The 14,891-nt window shown below is 57.7% G+C and overlaps 1 protein-coding gene and 2 non-coding genes across 3 annotated transcripts; all 3 read right to left on the bottom strand.

Annotated features, from left to right (window-relative positions):
* Positions 1 to 6,899: 6,899 nt before the first annotated feature.
* Positions 6,900 to 7,092, bottom strand: LOC126420808 (U2 spliceosomal RNA). Its single transcript, XR_007576097.1, has one exon. It is a non-coding gene; the product is annotated as a U2 spliceosomal RNA (small nuclear RNA).
* A 743-nt stretch (positions 7,093 to 7,835) lies between these two features.
* LOC126423467 (U2 spliceosomal RNA) lies at positions 7,836 to 8,034 on the bottom strand. The gene has a single exon (XR_007576151.1). It is a non-coding gene; the product is annotated as a U2 spliceosomal RNA (small nuclear RNA).
* Positions 8,035 to 8,768: 734 nt separating this feature from the next.
* On the bottom strand, positions 8,769 to 11,504 carry LOC126479145 (uncharacterized). The gene has a single exon (XM_050103764.1). The coding sequence runs from the start codon at positions 11,502 to 11,504 to the stop codon at positions 8,769 to 8,771; it is 2,736 nt and encodes a 911-aa protein (XP_049959721.1).
* Between the last annotated feature and the right edge of the window lie 3,387 nt (positions 11,505 to 14,891).

Genomic DNA, 14,891 nt, shown 5'->3' with positions numbered 1-14,891 from the left:
CACGACGCGGGGGTGGCAACCACCGCCGTCCTGGGCGTCGCAGACGCCTGCACACTCACACAGGGTGAGGGCAAGGCAGCCTGTGAGCCCACCACGCTGCTGCGGGTCAGGACCGCCGCGTAAGTTAATCCTAAGTCCAGCCGGTCTGTCCTACTAGCTTCGGGGACCGGACTGGGCTGTGGCCATAGCCCCTCTCTATTATCTAAGGCTAGGCGGCCTATGGTACTAACTTCCCGAGCCGCTTTCGCCTGTGGCTTGCGCCCAGCACTAACTAAGGACGAAGGGCCTGTCCTACTAGCTTCGGGGGCCCTCGCCTGTGACCTCCCGCCGGCTGACCTCTCTGGGTGCCCCAGAGAGCCAGACACGGCATCGTGTCCCATACTCACTCTCCCCCGACTGGCAGCGCCGGGGGTTGCGGAATCTGCATTGCAGAGCCGCTGGTGTAACCGCAGCGTCTTCAGCCGCGGGTCGCGTCGGCCGCAAAACTGACACTCGAAAACGGGAACCGTTTCCGGGTCGTGCAGCCTCCTATAGTGGCGGAGAAGGGCCGAGTGGTCCTTGTACTCGCCAAAAGTAGGTCTCCCGGCAGCCTTGGTGACGAAGCAGATCCGGCAGCGGAAGACCTCCGCCGGCAGCGTCACCACAAGCTCCATTGTTCAGGTCGCGGACCTGAAACAGGAGAATAAAAGCGACCGCTTCCCGGTGCAGAAATCAGCCCATATCAGCCCATATTAAGCTGATAAGAACAGATACTACACTTTTTTTTTTTTTTTTTTTTTTTTTTTCTATTTTTTTTTTTTTTTGTTTTTTTTTTTTTATCTAGAGTGTCGACGCAGCACGCACAGGGTGCATTGAGTAGCAAGACTTGTTGCCAGGAACGAAATTAAAAGCGAGGGGCACACTCTGCTATGCCGCAGTGGGCGACGACACTTGACTCAGAAAGACACCTCGCTCTGCAGGTGTGAAGAAATAGTGAGTGGAGAACCAAAAAGGAAGAAAGAAAGAAAGATAGAAATGAAAGGAAATTAAAAACAGGGATGGCAGCACACACAAGTGAAAATGAAACTGGCGAGATAATCCCATCGCCCAGAGAATTAACTAAGGAATAAGCTTCTAAGATTGATTGCGTGATTCCTATTTTTCCAATAAAGTTTTTGCAATAATTGTTCCAATTGCGAATCTGGGGTGAGTCAAGTCAAAGATTGGTGCAAAGAACCAGGGGCAAGCCCAGGCAATGCCTGGACAAGGCGCCCTAGGCAACCTGGAACACCGTTTGATATCCATGGATCATTGCAACTTTCAAATACCGGGCAAAAGTGGTCGTATAGTTGTGAGCAGATTCCGCCACGCGATGCTGGCTCCACAGGTAGTCCATGTAAGAGACAGCATCGGCGAGGGAAAGGTCGTAGATCGTGAAAATGGTGTGGCCCAAGAGCCACACCATTGCGTTACGCCTTGGTCGGGGTTGTGTTTGAAGATCAGGTGTAAGGAACCAGTCGGTGCACACATTTGCTGGCGTCGTCCCACCGATCAGCGCTATGAGTACACGTGCAAGGGTCCACACTTCTGTGACGTGGGGGCAGAGGAGGCGATGCTCCCTGGTGTCAACGTCACCACAGCGGCCGCAAGCAGCCGAGGGCCGTAGGCGGATGGCCGCCAGGCGATGGTTAGTGGGGATTAAATTGTTGACGACACGGTACCATAGCGCCGAAACTGCCGTGGGAAGGGCTGAGTTGTTAATATTAGCCCAAACTTGGCGCCAGATGACCGACGGTCGTCTGTCCTCTAATTTATGTGGCTTGGGCTGGCCTCGGAGTGCCTGGTAAAGGCGCTTCGACGTGCGTGCCTTGTCAGTGGCCACTGTGAGGACATAACTGCGGTGGAAGTAATAGTCTCTGACCGTCGTCAGCCGGAACGGAATATGCGTCAAACAGATTGGTGCACGCGCCGAGTGTGGACGATAACGGTCGAAGAGGACCGCTGTAGTCCCACCGGGGTCGGCTTCGCGCAAAGCAGCGACACGGTGTATCAGAAGGGCCGCACATTTCCGGGAAAAGTCAATGAGGCCGAGGCCGCCATCGACCTTCGGCAACGTACAGGTCAGCGCATCAACCTTGAACAGCGCATGCCGCCACAAGAGCCAATAAACTGCTTGCGAGATGGCTCGGCCGATCTGCTTGGGCAGCGTAAGGAGTTGGGCGACATACCATGCCCGTGAGAGGAGATAACCATTAATCAGCTGGATGCGTTGATGGAGGTCGAGCCGTCGATCAGCGTGGCTCACGCAAAGGCCCCTGATGCGTGTGAGAAGCCGCCGCCACGTGAGGGTTAACATACGCTGCGGACAGGCAGTCACCTCAAGACCCAAGATACGCTGTTCCCCCACAACGCGGTACCAGGGGCGTTCGACGGTCAATGATCGTAGCCCTAGCGGAAGCAACACGGTCTTGTTGGGATTTAACTGAGCACCGGAGGCCCGTTCATAAACGTCGAGAACGCGGCGAACGGAATCGATGTCCCTGGCGTTAGCAACGAACACACCAACGTCATCGGCGTAGGCCGCACAGCGGAAGGTGACGCCTGGGAGAGCGACACCGTCGACCAACCGGCCTATGTCACGCAGCAAGGGGTCCAGCGCTAAGGCAAACAAATACATCGACAAGGGACACCCCTGTCGAACTGACCGTCTGATGGGAATGGGGCGCGACCGGCAACCGTTCACCACGATAGTGGAATTCGCCCCATCCAAGAAATGCCGGATGATGCGTATGAAGCGCTCCCCAAAACCCATCCGCGACATAACGCCCAGCAGGTAAGGGTGCGAGACCCTGTCAAAAGCACCGGCGAAGTCCAAGGAAAGAATGGCAGCCGGGGTGCGAGTGTCAGCGGTGAGGAAGACAACATCGCGGTACAGGGAAGCGGCGGTGAAGATGTTCCGACGCGAAACGCCACAGGATTGAGTGGGGCAAAGTACCTTAGTCATCGCCTGTTTGAGACGAGAGGCTACGCATCGTGCCACCAACTTATAGTCAGTGTTAAGGACAGTGATAGGACGCAGGTCTTGAGCTCGACAGTGACCAGTCACCTTTGGAATAAGGGCAATACGTCCAGATAAAAAGTCGGCGGGTAAGTCGCATCCAGCAAAAATCTCCTCGCACATTTTGCAGAAACGGTCGCCGAGCAGGTCCCAAAATTGTTGGTAGAACTCATAAGGGAGACCGTCGGGGCCAGGTGACTTGCGTCCCGGACAGGCACGGAGGACAGACGTGAGGTCAGCGAGTGTCAGGGGCTCAGTTAAAGAGTCGCGGTCATGACGATCCAAAGAAGTAGGCACCCCACTGACAAGTACACGTTGGGCAGCGACGTCGACCTCAACATCCTGGAAGAGGTGTGTGAAATGGTCCGTCAGGTGTTGGAGGACGTCACGGTTGTCCGTGATACGCGCACCATCGTCTGTCTTAAGGCGCAGAATGGTGTTCTTCTTGGCACGAGTTCGTTCAGAGGCAAGGTGATAAAGGGATGGCTCCTCGCCATCAATCAGGGATGCAGAACGACACCGCACCATCATACCGTCGGCTTTCTCCCGAGAGAAGCGAAGGATTTGCGCTTTAATTTTGTTGAGGCGCATGCGGAGCTGATCGTACCTGTCAGCAGGAAGAGTCAGGGCGTCAGTGAGACACTGCTGATAGAAAGCCAACGTGCTACGTTTCCAGTGGGCGACGTCGCGACTATATTGCCGGATAACACGTCGCAGCCGGGGCTTCGCACAGCGGAGCCACCAAACCACCGTGGTAGGGTACCGGGAAGTGTCCACGAGACAATCCTGCCACGTTTTCGTGACAAGAGCACGAAGTTCGGGCAGGGATAGATGAAGGGTATTCATCTTCCAAGAGGTGCCACGAGGAACCGGGGCAGGACCCGCGATACGCAAGGAACACGAGTACGCACAGTGGTCACTAAAGGCCACGGGTATGACTTGGACGGCACAAAGGGCGGGAGTCAAATCAGCCGAGACATAAACACGATCAATACGGCTGGCTCCAGTGGGATAGATGTGGGTAAATTGCGTGTAGGCGGGATGGAAGTGGCGCCACGTGTCAGTAAGGTCAGCCGCCCGAAGGAGCGAAGCGAGCGCTTCACACCGCATAGGCGTCGGGACCTGATCAACTTCGGCAACCACACAGTTGAAGTCTCCGCCAAAGACGATAGGGCGACGAGCTGCTAAGAAAGGGGGGAGATCAGACTGAAAAAGTGTCGTTCTGTCATGCCTGTGGTTAGCACCAGAAGGAGCATAGACATTTAGAAAAAGGACATCTTGAAGGATACATGCAAGAACGCGACCGTTGGGTAGCGTGGTAACGTGGGATGGAGTAAACTCTGAGCGGTAGAGCAAAGCAGTACCCCGCCGGGCGTCAGGGTCGATGTTATACAGTGCCTCATAACCAGCAAGGTCAGATAGAAAAGGGGCACAAACCTCCTGGAGAAAGACCACATCAAACGCACCAAGGCGGAGAAAGTCCTTTAGAGATCGAAGTTTGACCGGGTTGGAGATGGAGTTGATATTGATCGTTAAAAGGGAGAGGGCTCCCGGCGGACGGTCAAAGGCAGGCATGGGAGAGCAACACAGAGGAGACAACGGCAGATAGGGTTACGGCCGTAGGGAAGCAGGTGTGGAAATATCCACACCAGAACCCAGCGATATCACCCCGGACGTGAGAAACAAATACGAAGCAGCTCATGTGGGGAAAGCCCCACTCAATCACGCATGTCATCGCCCTCGTCGTCAGCCCAGTTCAGGCCTCCCCCATCGGCAGGATAGTCTGAGCCAGGCGGCGCAGACGCGTCGGACACAGTAAGATGTGAAAGGGTACGAGTACGCTGCATTGGCTGGTCGCTACCCTGGTCATGTTTTCGTTTTGCAGGGATCGCTCCACGATCTCGCGAGGAACTGATAAGAGCCTCTAGTTGCCGAGCAGTTTGCCGCATACCGCCCGAGCGGTCAGCGGAAACAGAGCGAGAAACTGAGGAGGCCTGAGAGTCAGCCTCACTGCCGCTCTCAGGGGGACGTAAACCGTCCGCCTCCTCCGCCGGCTGGTCCGGGTTCGCCTTCTTGCGCCGATGACGACGGCGGGGGGACTTAGCGTCATCTGCCGGGAGGGGCGGGGTAGGAAGAACGACCTCCATCTGTTCGACAGCGACCACATCACTCGCCATAGCAGGCACATCAGACGCCGCCGGCGGTACCGCCACAACGGGCGTCTGGTCCGGGACGGGTCCGTCAACCGGTGCACTGGGTGCCGGTTGCACTGCTTCTGGCGGGGGCGACACGTCAGTTCACTCAGCGGGACGGTGGGCAGCGCCCGCCACTACCTCGCTGAGGAGAGGCACAAGGTCGGTACCAGCAGTGCGTTCCCGCGGCAGTTGTACAGGACGCCGGCGCGGGCAGTCCACGCGGAGATGCTCCGTCGATTGACAAAGGGAGCAAGTCTGCGGTTGCCCAATATAGGTGATCTGGGCCCTGGTACTCGCAACATTTATATACGACGGGATGTGCTGGCGGAGGTCCATGCGGACACTACGAACGCCGCTGTTGCCCTGGAAACGGTAGGCACTTCCCCACTTCTCATTCGTGATGCTGAGCACCGTGCCATACCGCGACAGGACACGGCCGATTACGTCATTGGGACACTCAGGGGGTACGTTAAATACCCGCACAGTCCGTATCCCAAAGCCAGATGGCACAATATGCACTGTTCCGACAGTTCCATCGAAGTAGCGGAACGGATGTTCGCCCGCGAGTGCCAGGCCATACTTTTCGTATTTCTCCTGGTCGAGAAATTTCACGAATAACGAGAATAAGACAAATCCAGTTGAAAGGTGTCGACGTCATTTTCCGGTACTTTCAGATCACCAAATATCCATTCCTGTATTTCAAAGGCCGTAGGCCGTCTCGCTGCTCTGTCGAATACGCATTGAATACTGTTCGACCGGTTCGACATATTCACCGCAAAAATATCAACGCTGGAAAAACCAAGAACAAACGAAACGAAACGACCACGAAACGCGACTCGCGACCCGCTACAGAGCACAACGGACCGCTCCGACCGCGGGGTGCTTCTTAGCCAAAAGGCCGAGAAGCGATAAGGAAAAACCGCAGTCGAAGGGCCTAAATGCTTGCAGCGTGTGCGCTCCACATGTGGGAGTGACACACGGTGGTACGGGCCGATATGGCAACAGGCGACCGTCGAAAACATCGCAAAAGCAAGTGCCGGAAGGAAGGACAATTCGCGAGAGCACTCGTCAACAGCCCAGTACTACCCTCCATGGCGAACAGTAAACTGCGACTCCCATTTGAACGCCGCCGGCTGCCAGGGCAGTGGAGAAGCCGTGAGGCCGCCCCACAGCAGCGCCAGGCCGGCGCGAGCTACACCGGCGCGAGGCCGGCGCGAGCTACACCTAGCCGAGTGCTTACATCGTCCACCGCCTACTGCATACGTGTGTACACACGTATTCTGCGTGCGTGCGGCGGCGACGACGACGTTCGCGAGGAGCTAAGGATATAACTCCAAAAAATGTAATTAAAATTATCTGTGGCCGGACCATATGTGACGCCAACGAGGCATCCGAAGGCACCCTTCTGTGCCCACATAAATTACCAGCCTAGTGTAATGCGGCTGCAAGAGCGTTCCGGCTAACCGCGAAAAAAAAAAAAAAAAAAAAAAAAAAATAAATAAATAAATAAATAAACTTCGTAAGATAATGTTAAATTAATTACAAGAAATCGTGGTGTGTACGCAGCTAACTACTGGGCAAATCGACAACTACAACAAGTTTTGCTACCAGCGGAATATCTGATAACTGCAGAATGTTAACCCATTTCAGGCTATGTTTTAATTAATTTTAGGTGGGCCGATCCCGGCGGTACTGCAATGCCGGGCCAACCCGCGACAGAGGTGGAGCAAGCCCCTAGCACTCCGTCATGAGCCAAAAATGAGTTTAATATTCTGGTCCTGCGATGCAGGACGTATCAGATATTAAGCTGATAAGAACAGATACTACACTTTGATCTTAGCCAAAAGGCCGAGAAGCGATAAGGAAAAACCGCAGTCGAAGGGCCTAAATGCTTGCAGCGTGTGCGCTCCACATGTGGGAGTGACACACGGTGGTACGGGCCGATATGGCAACAGGCGACCGTCGAAAACATCGCAAAAGCAAGTGCCGGAAGGAAGGACAATTCGCGAGAGCACTCGTCAACAGCCCAGTACTACCCTCCATGGCGAACAGTAAACTGCGACTCCCATTTGAACGCCGCCGGCTGCCAGGGCAGTGGAGAAGCCGTGAGGCCGCCCCACAGCAGCGCCAGGCCGGCGCGAGCTACACCGGCGCGAGCTACACCTAGCCGAGTGCTTACATCGTCCACCGCCTACTGCATACGTGTGTACACACGTATTCTGCGTGCGTGCGGCGGCGACGACGACGTTCGCGAGGAGCTAAGGATATAACTCCAAAAAATGTAATTAAAATTATCTGTGGCCAGACCATATGTGACGCCAACGAGGCATCCGAAGGCACCCTTCTGTGCCCACATAAATAACCAGCCTAGTGTAATGCGGCTGCAAGAGCGGTCCAGCTAACCGCAAAAAAAAAAAAAAAAAAAAAAAAAAAAAAAAATAAATAAATAAATTACGTAAGATAATGTTAAATTAATTACAAGAAATCGTGGTGTGTAAGCAGCTAACTACTGGGCAAATCGACAACTACAACAAGTTTTGCTACCAGCGGAATATCTGATCACTGCAGAATATTAACCCATTTCAGGCTGTGTTTTAATTAATTTTAGGTGGGCCGATCCCGGCGGTACTGCAATGCCGGGCCAACCCGCGACAGAGGTGGAGCAAGCCCCTAGCACTCCGTCATGAGCCAAAAATGAGTTTAATATTCTGGTCCTGCGATGCAGGACGTATCAGATATTAAGCTGATAAGAACAGATTTTTATTTTCCGAGATAATTCTTAGTTACAGTTTTAAGAAGTATAAATTTAAGAAAAAAATATTCATGACTCTATACAATGCGAGTTTTACAAATTTGTTAAGTTTAGATAAAATAAAATTTAGAAAAACGGTTCTAACCGCACTTAAGTAATTGAACCTTATTCTAACTCGTGGGTTAAGCCCACTACTTAAATATTGGAAGGCCGCGTTAGGCGCGGATGCTTAAGTATATTACCTTAAGATTAATCCTGCGGTAGGCGCGGCCTTAGATAATTTCAGAACGGGGAAGGATGGAGCTAGTTTAGGATCTATTTTGTTTATTACATTCTTCTCCATGCCCTGACAGCACACTGCACATGCACGGCTGCCAGCGGCTGGTGTGCCACGCACGCAGGCGGGTCACACACAGCCGGACTTCTCCCCTCTGTCCGCCTTGCGGCAGACGTCACCGGGGTGTCGTGGCAGGAGGGCGTTGCTTCCCACGCTGGCTGGAGACTGCCGGGCAGTAGGCACACGTTTGGCGCCGCCTAGCACCGCGCCAACCGAGGTGGGGGCCATATTCGGCGGACACCACGGAGGGAGGGGCACCAGGCAGCACCGCACGCACCGCTACTGACTCGGCACTGCTGCAGTGCGGCGCGAAGATGGTGTAGCGCCGCAGGTCCCGCGTCGTGGAGGAGAATCTCGACGCCGACGTCACGAAGGCACCGACCTCGAAGTTCTCCGACGACTGCAGTCTCGAGGGTCTCGCAGCCTGACGTCAGAGCATGCCACAGTCTAGGGGGACACATACTGGCGGTGGCCAGTAATGTGTTCCACGTAAATGTCGCGGGACCACTTGATGGTGTCAGACACCATCAGCCGCCGCATCAGTTGGCAGTAGCGGCTAGCGATGCCTAGGTGCCGAAGCACTGCATCGTTCTGGCGGTCCCACGCCCCCAGACTGCCAACAACCAGGGCGTCGACAGTGACGGAATAGCCGCGAGCGGCTAATCCGCGCGCAACGTCGGCGTACTTTATCCTCTTCAGTTGCCGAGCGTTGTCGAGCGCAATCCGCCTATTCTCGAAGGGGATTGTCACATCGACGATGGTCACAGTCTTAGCGGCCTCGTCAGTTATTACGAGGTCCGGACGCAGCCCACTGCTGTCCCCTATGACGGCTTGGTTGATCCTGATGTCAGGAACAGCAGCGTTTCCTCTCCTTGGCCGCCCAGCGACTGCTGTCGCGAGGCGGTTGAGGACCGCGTTGTGGCGATACTGCAGGGCTGCTGAGTGCACCATGCACGCGTTGATCACGTGCGGGAGCGTCTCGTTGTTGTGGCCACAGCGTCGGCAGGCTTTGTTGTTGTTTGCCCGCCCATCAAAGCGGCGACAACCGTTCAGAGGCACGACTCCGAGCCTTGCGCGATGGATAAAGCGCCAGTCTGCGAAGCGGGTGTATTTGCCTCCCGCTATGAAGTGGTTGGACGCTGTGGACTCCCTGGTACACTCGAACACCTTCCCCTGGTCAGGTTTCCTGAGTAGGATGTGGCGCAGGCGCTGCCTCAGACACTCGCGGAGCGTCCGTGAGAGAAGACGTTTGGCGCCCCCTCCCACCCGGACATGCTCGACGCCAGTGGTGGCGGTGCGTCCCACGCTGTCATCATCGTGCTGCGGTCCATCGCCGCCATCATCGAGGTGTCGTGTAGTCCCAGGCGCCGCCCCCTCCGTGGCCGGCTGCGTCACCCCTCCGATGCCGCCGTGTTCCGCGTCGTCAGCGATGGCGGGTTGGCCGCCGACCTCCACCTGCAACTCACAAAGCAGTTCACTCCAGCGCCAGGTGACGCCACGCGGCGCTAGGCGCCTTGTGGCGTTCCTGACGCGCGTCCACAGTGACTGGATGTCACCTCCGTCGCGTGCGAGGTCACCCTCAGTGCTGCCGCTAAGGTAGGTGGCCAAGTCGGAACGACTCGGCTCCCTCCCCAGTCGGCGGCGCGCGGCCGTAGTTAGTGTGGCCCAGGCGATGTCGCGGACGGTGGCGTCGTCGCAGTGCAGCATGCGGAAGCCGTGGACGATCGTCGAGATGTCCGCAGCGTCCGCGAGCGGCGTCAGGCCGCATCCTCCCTCTCCCAGCGCGAGGTACAGCTGTTCGGTGGACGCACGCTGTGGGAGGAACAGCCATGATTTGACAGCCGCTTTCACTGCCTTGTCGAGTGCAGATAGCGGCCCCTTGCGTACCGCTCCGCCCCGCATGACAAAGTCAAGCCTAGGGAGGAGAAAGACACGCACAGCGTCAATCTTCTGCCAGGGAGCCAGCAGGGAAGCGTCCAGGTGCTGCAAGTCGCGTCGAATTGCCGCGATCGCATCCGTTGGCGTCTGCGTGACTTTGTACCCGGTGGGAACGCCAAGATGGAGGTAGGCGTCACCCGCACCGAGCACGGCTGGTTCTCCCCCTTGCAGGGCGAATACCGAGCCTAGTGTCTGCCGACGGCGGATGTGAAGCGTGGCACACTTCGACGGCTTGAAGGTAAGCCCGGCCCACGTCGCCGCCTCACCCACAACATTGAGGAGCGTCTGCATCGCCTCTGAATCCCGCGCCAGAAGCACGATATCGTCCGCATATGCCAGTGCACTCACACTGACGCCGCTAAGCGGAATACCACACTCATTTCTGAGTGAGGTTGCGGCGCGAAGTACCGGCTCGAGCGCGAGATTAAAGACGATGGGCGACAGTGGACAGCCCTGCTTGACCCCTGCCTGGATCTCTATCTCCTCCGTTAGTCCGTCAGATGTACGGACGCGGGTGGAGCAACCATCGTACATGTCGGCAATTAGATGGTGCAGTTGCTCTGGTAGTCCCATCCTGCTCAGTACTCCAAGGAGGTGAGCGTGAGGCACTGAACCAAAAGCATTCGCCAGATCAAGCCAAGCAAAGCATGCTTGGCCTCCCCTGCGCCTTGCATCGTCAATTGCCGTCTGCACAATGAAGTTGTGCTCGTAGCAGCCTTCAAACGTGCGGAAGCCCTTCTGTTCTGGGGAGAGCAGGTTCAACCGCTCCGCCCAGAGAGAAGTGCGGTCCGCAACGATTGCAGCAAAGAGCTTAGAGATGGTAGAGCTCAATGCTAAAGGCCGCCAGTTTGTCACGTCCGAGACGTCCCCTTTCTTGTGGATGAGGACGGTAGTGGATATTTTCCACTGCACCGGAGTCTTCCGCTCATTCCAGCAGCGCGAGAAGATCTTAGCTAGCACATGGCAGCCAGGATCCTCACGTCGCAAGTCCGAGTAGGTGACTCCGTCTGCCCCAGGAGCAGTATTGCTCGCCTTCTGGAGCCGCTGTTGCACCTCTGAAGGTGTGATCGGCAGCAGGACCTCCTCGCTGACATCAGGAGGCGTGGTGGCGGCAAAGTCCGGGACAGCAGCTGGTGCATCTGTAACGGAAAAGTCGGATTTAGAATATATTACCTTAAAGTGCTCCGTGAGCACGTTGCCATCGATTTGGCAGTACGGCGACGTCTCTCCAAGGACGCGCTGCATCGCCTTGCGCCGGTCCGCGCGGTACAGCTTCTGAATTTCAGACGCTGCATTCGCGTCGTACCGACGCTCGGCGGCCGCCGCGCGCCGTGCGCCACGTCCACCGCGCCGCCCACCGCGGCCGCGTGTAGGGGCAGGGGGAGGGGGATTGGCAGCAGCGTCGGCGCGGCCCTGGCCGCGGTGCGCTGCTGCTGGTGGCCCATCCTGTCGACCTCCGGCTGCCTGGCGTTGTGGCTTCGTCTCGGCGATCTCGGAGATGAAGTCCTCGACGACCGCGACGAATGCGTCCCACGGTTGGTTGTGGACGCTCTCCAGGGCCGCCAGCCAGCGCCGCTGCCTCTCCGTTAGCCGAGTGTCGGCCGGGGGAGGGGGGGGCGGAGCTGCCTCAGTTGCGCCCTGTTCGGAGGGTACAGGGGGGCCTGTCAGGTCTGGTGTAGGACGGGAGCCTTGCGGTGGGAGGTTGGGACTGGGCCGGTTGTTACGGCGTCGGCGTCTCCTCTTCTTGCTGCCAGTTCTCGGAGACGCAGCTGCAGTCCCTCCGTTCACGTCGCGCCGCTCCGTCGTCTGCGTCGGTGGTGGTGCCGTGCTGCCATCTGGCGTGGGCCGCTCAGTGCTGCTCTCGATCGCCGCGCTGGTGACAGGTGGCGCAGCGGTAGCAGCAGGGGCCGGTGTAGCTTGCGCCGGCCTGGCGCTCGGGTCGGGCGCACCGCGGCTGGTGTTCGCCGCGCCGCCAACAGATGGCCCGGCGGTCGCCAGCGGCCCGCCGCCGGCGCGAGAGACACGGGGTGTAGCTCGCGCCGGCTGACCGGACGCGCCGGCTCGCCCCGGACCGCTGTTACGCGGACTGGGTGCCCGACGATCGCTACCAGATGGCGCAGTGGTCGTAGGGGTGGCCGGTGTAGCCCGCGCCGGCCGGGCGTCTCGAGGTGTAGCTCGCGCCGGCCTGGCGCTCGGGCCCAGCGCACTGCGGCTGTTGTTCGCCGCGCCGCCAACAGATGGCCCAGCGGTCGCCCGCGCCCTGCCGCCGGCGCGAGATACACGAGGTGTAGCTCGCGCCGGCCGCCCAGGCGCGTTGGCTCGCGCCGAGCCGCTGTTACGCGGACTGGGCGGTATGATGCGCCGTCGGTCCGGGGGCGGTGGTCTGCGTCCTGCAGCACGGCGTCTGTCCCTCCTTGGGGTGACTACGTGCCACTCATGATCTGCAACAGGAGCTTTTGAGTTGATAGCACTCCCTGCCTGAGCGGAGACGGAGTGACGGGCGTCACTCGACGTAACCGCCGGCAGGGCAGAGGAAACGCGGCGCGTGTACGTCTGCGACCGCACAAGCACCACACCATCCGGTGCATCCGCCGGGCGCGCGGCCTTTGGTGCGTCAACCGGCGGCGCGGCTGCGCCGTGAATGACAACACCAACGGTCGCGGCGAGCGAGGCAGTCTGCCTGCCACTGCCCACCCGCACCGCAGAGCCACCTGTTGGCGGCGTAGCGAATGCGGGCGGCAGTCCCAGGCCAGTACCCACGCTCCCGACAGATGGCGGGCGGGAGGCGCCTGCGGCAGCCGCACGACGTGGCCAGCGTACGCCACTGGGCGCAGTGGCCGGCGCGGGCGGCGGCGAGCCGCGGCCCATGCCGGACACAGCGCCTCTGGCCGGAGCGACGCGTTCGGCGGCAGGCGTCGGCAGCGTGCTGCCTTCACCTCCCGAACTTGCGCTCGGCACTCGTGGCGACGCGGTTGACGTCGCGGAGCGTGTCGGCAGGGGGATGCCAGACCTCCTCGGCGTGCGCACACAGAGTATACACGACGCGGGGGTGGCAACCACCGCCGTCCTGGGCGTCGCAGACGCCTGCACACTCACACAGGGTGAGGGCAAGGCAGCCTGTGAGCCCACCACGCTGCTGCGGGTCAGGACCGCCGCGTAAGTTAATCCTAAGTCCAGCCGGTCTGTCCTACTAGCTTCGGGGACCGGACTGGGCTGTGGCCATAGCCCCTCTCTATTATCTAAGGCTAGGCGGCCTATGGTACTAGCTTCCCGAGCCGCTTTCGCCTGTGGCTTTCGCCCAGCACTAACTAAGGACGAAGGGCCTGTCCTACTAGCTTCGGGGGCCCTCGCCTGTGACCTCCCGCCGGCTGACCTCTCTGGGTGCCCCAGAGAGCCAGACACGGCATCGTGTCCCATACTCACTCTCCCCCGACTGGCAGCGCCGGGGGTTGCGGAATCTGCATTGCAGAGCCGCTGGTGTAGCCGCAGCGTCTTCAGCCGCGGGTCGCGTCGGCCGCAAAACTGACACTCGAAAACGGGAACCGTTTCCGGGTCGTGCAGCCTCCTGTAGTGGCGGAGAAGGGCCGAGTGGTCCTTGTACTCCCCAAAAGTTGGTCTCCCGGCAGCCTTGGTGACGAAGCAGATCCGGCAGCGGAAGACCTCCGCCGGCAGCGTCACCACAAGCTCCATTGTTCAGGTCGCGGACCTGAAACAGGAGAATAAAAGCGACCGCTTCCCGGTGCAGAAATCAGCCCATATCAGCCCATATTAAGCTGATAAGAACAGATACTACACTTTTTTTTTTTTTTATGTTAAATAATACTACACTTTGTTGTATGAGTGTCGACGCAGCACGTACAACAGGGTGCATTGAGTAGCAAGACTTGTTGCCAGGAACGAAATTAAAAGCAAGGGGCATACTCTGCTATGCCGCAATGGGCGACGACACTTGACGCAGAAAGACACCTCGCTCTGCAGGTGTGAAGAAATAGTGATTTGAGAACCAAAAGGGAGAAAGAAAGAAAGATAGAAATGAAAGGAAATTAAAAACAGGGACGGCAGCACACACAGGTGAAAATGAAACGGGCGAGATAATCCCATCGCCCAGAGAATTAACGAAGAAATAAGCTTCTAAGATTGATGGCGTGATTCCTATTTTTCCAATAAAGTTTTTGCAATAATTGTTCCAATTGCGAATCCGAGGTGAGTCAAGTCAAGGATTGGTGCAAAGAACCAGGGGCAAGCCCAGGCAATGCCTGGATAAGGTGCCCTAGGCAACCTGGAACACCGTTTGACATCCATGGATCATTGCAACTTTCAAAAACCGGGCGAAAGTGGTCGTATAGTTTCGAGCAGACTCCGCCACGCGATGCTGGCTCCACAGGTAGTCCATGAAAGAGACAGCATCGGTGAGGGAAAGGTCGTAGATCGTGAAAATGGTGTGGCCCAAGAGCCACACCATTGCGTTACGTCTTGGTCGGGGTTGTGTTTGAAGATCAGGGGTAATGAACCAGTCTGTGGACACATTTGCTGGTGTCGTCCCACCTATCAGCGCTATGAGCACACGTGCAAGGGCCCACACTTCTGTGACGTGGGGGCAGAGGAGGCGATGCTCCCTGGTGTCGACGTCAC

This window comes from Schistocerca serialis, chromosome 1 (assembly GCF_023864345.2).
Source record: "Schistocerca serialis cubense isolate TAMUIC-IGC-003099 chromosome 1, iqSchSeri2.2, whole genome shotgun sequence".
Classification (NCBI taxonomy): domain Eukaryota; kingdom Metazoa; phylum Arthropoda; class Insecta; order Orthoptera; family Acrididae; genus Schistocerca; species Schistocerca serialis.
The sequence above is the reverse complement of the archived record's forward strand: the minus strand, read 5'-3'. Positions and strand labels throughout refer to the sequence as shown.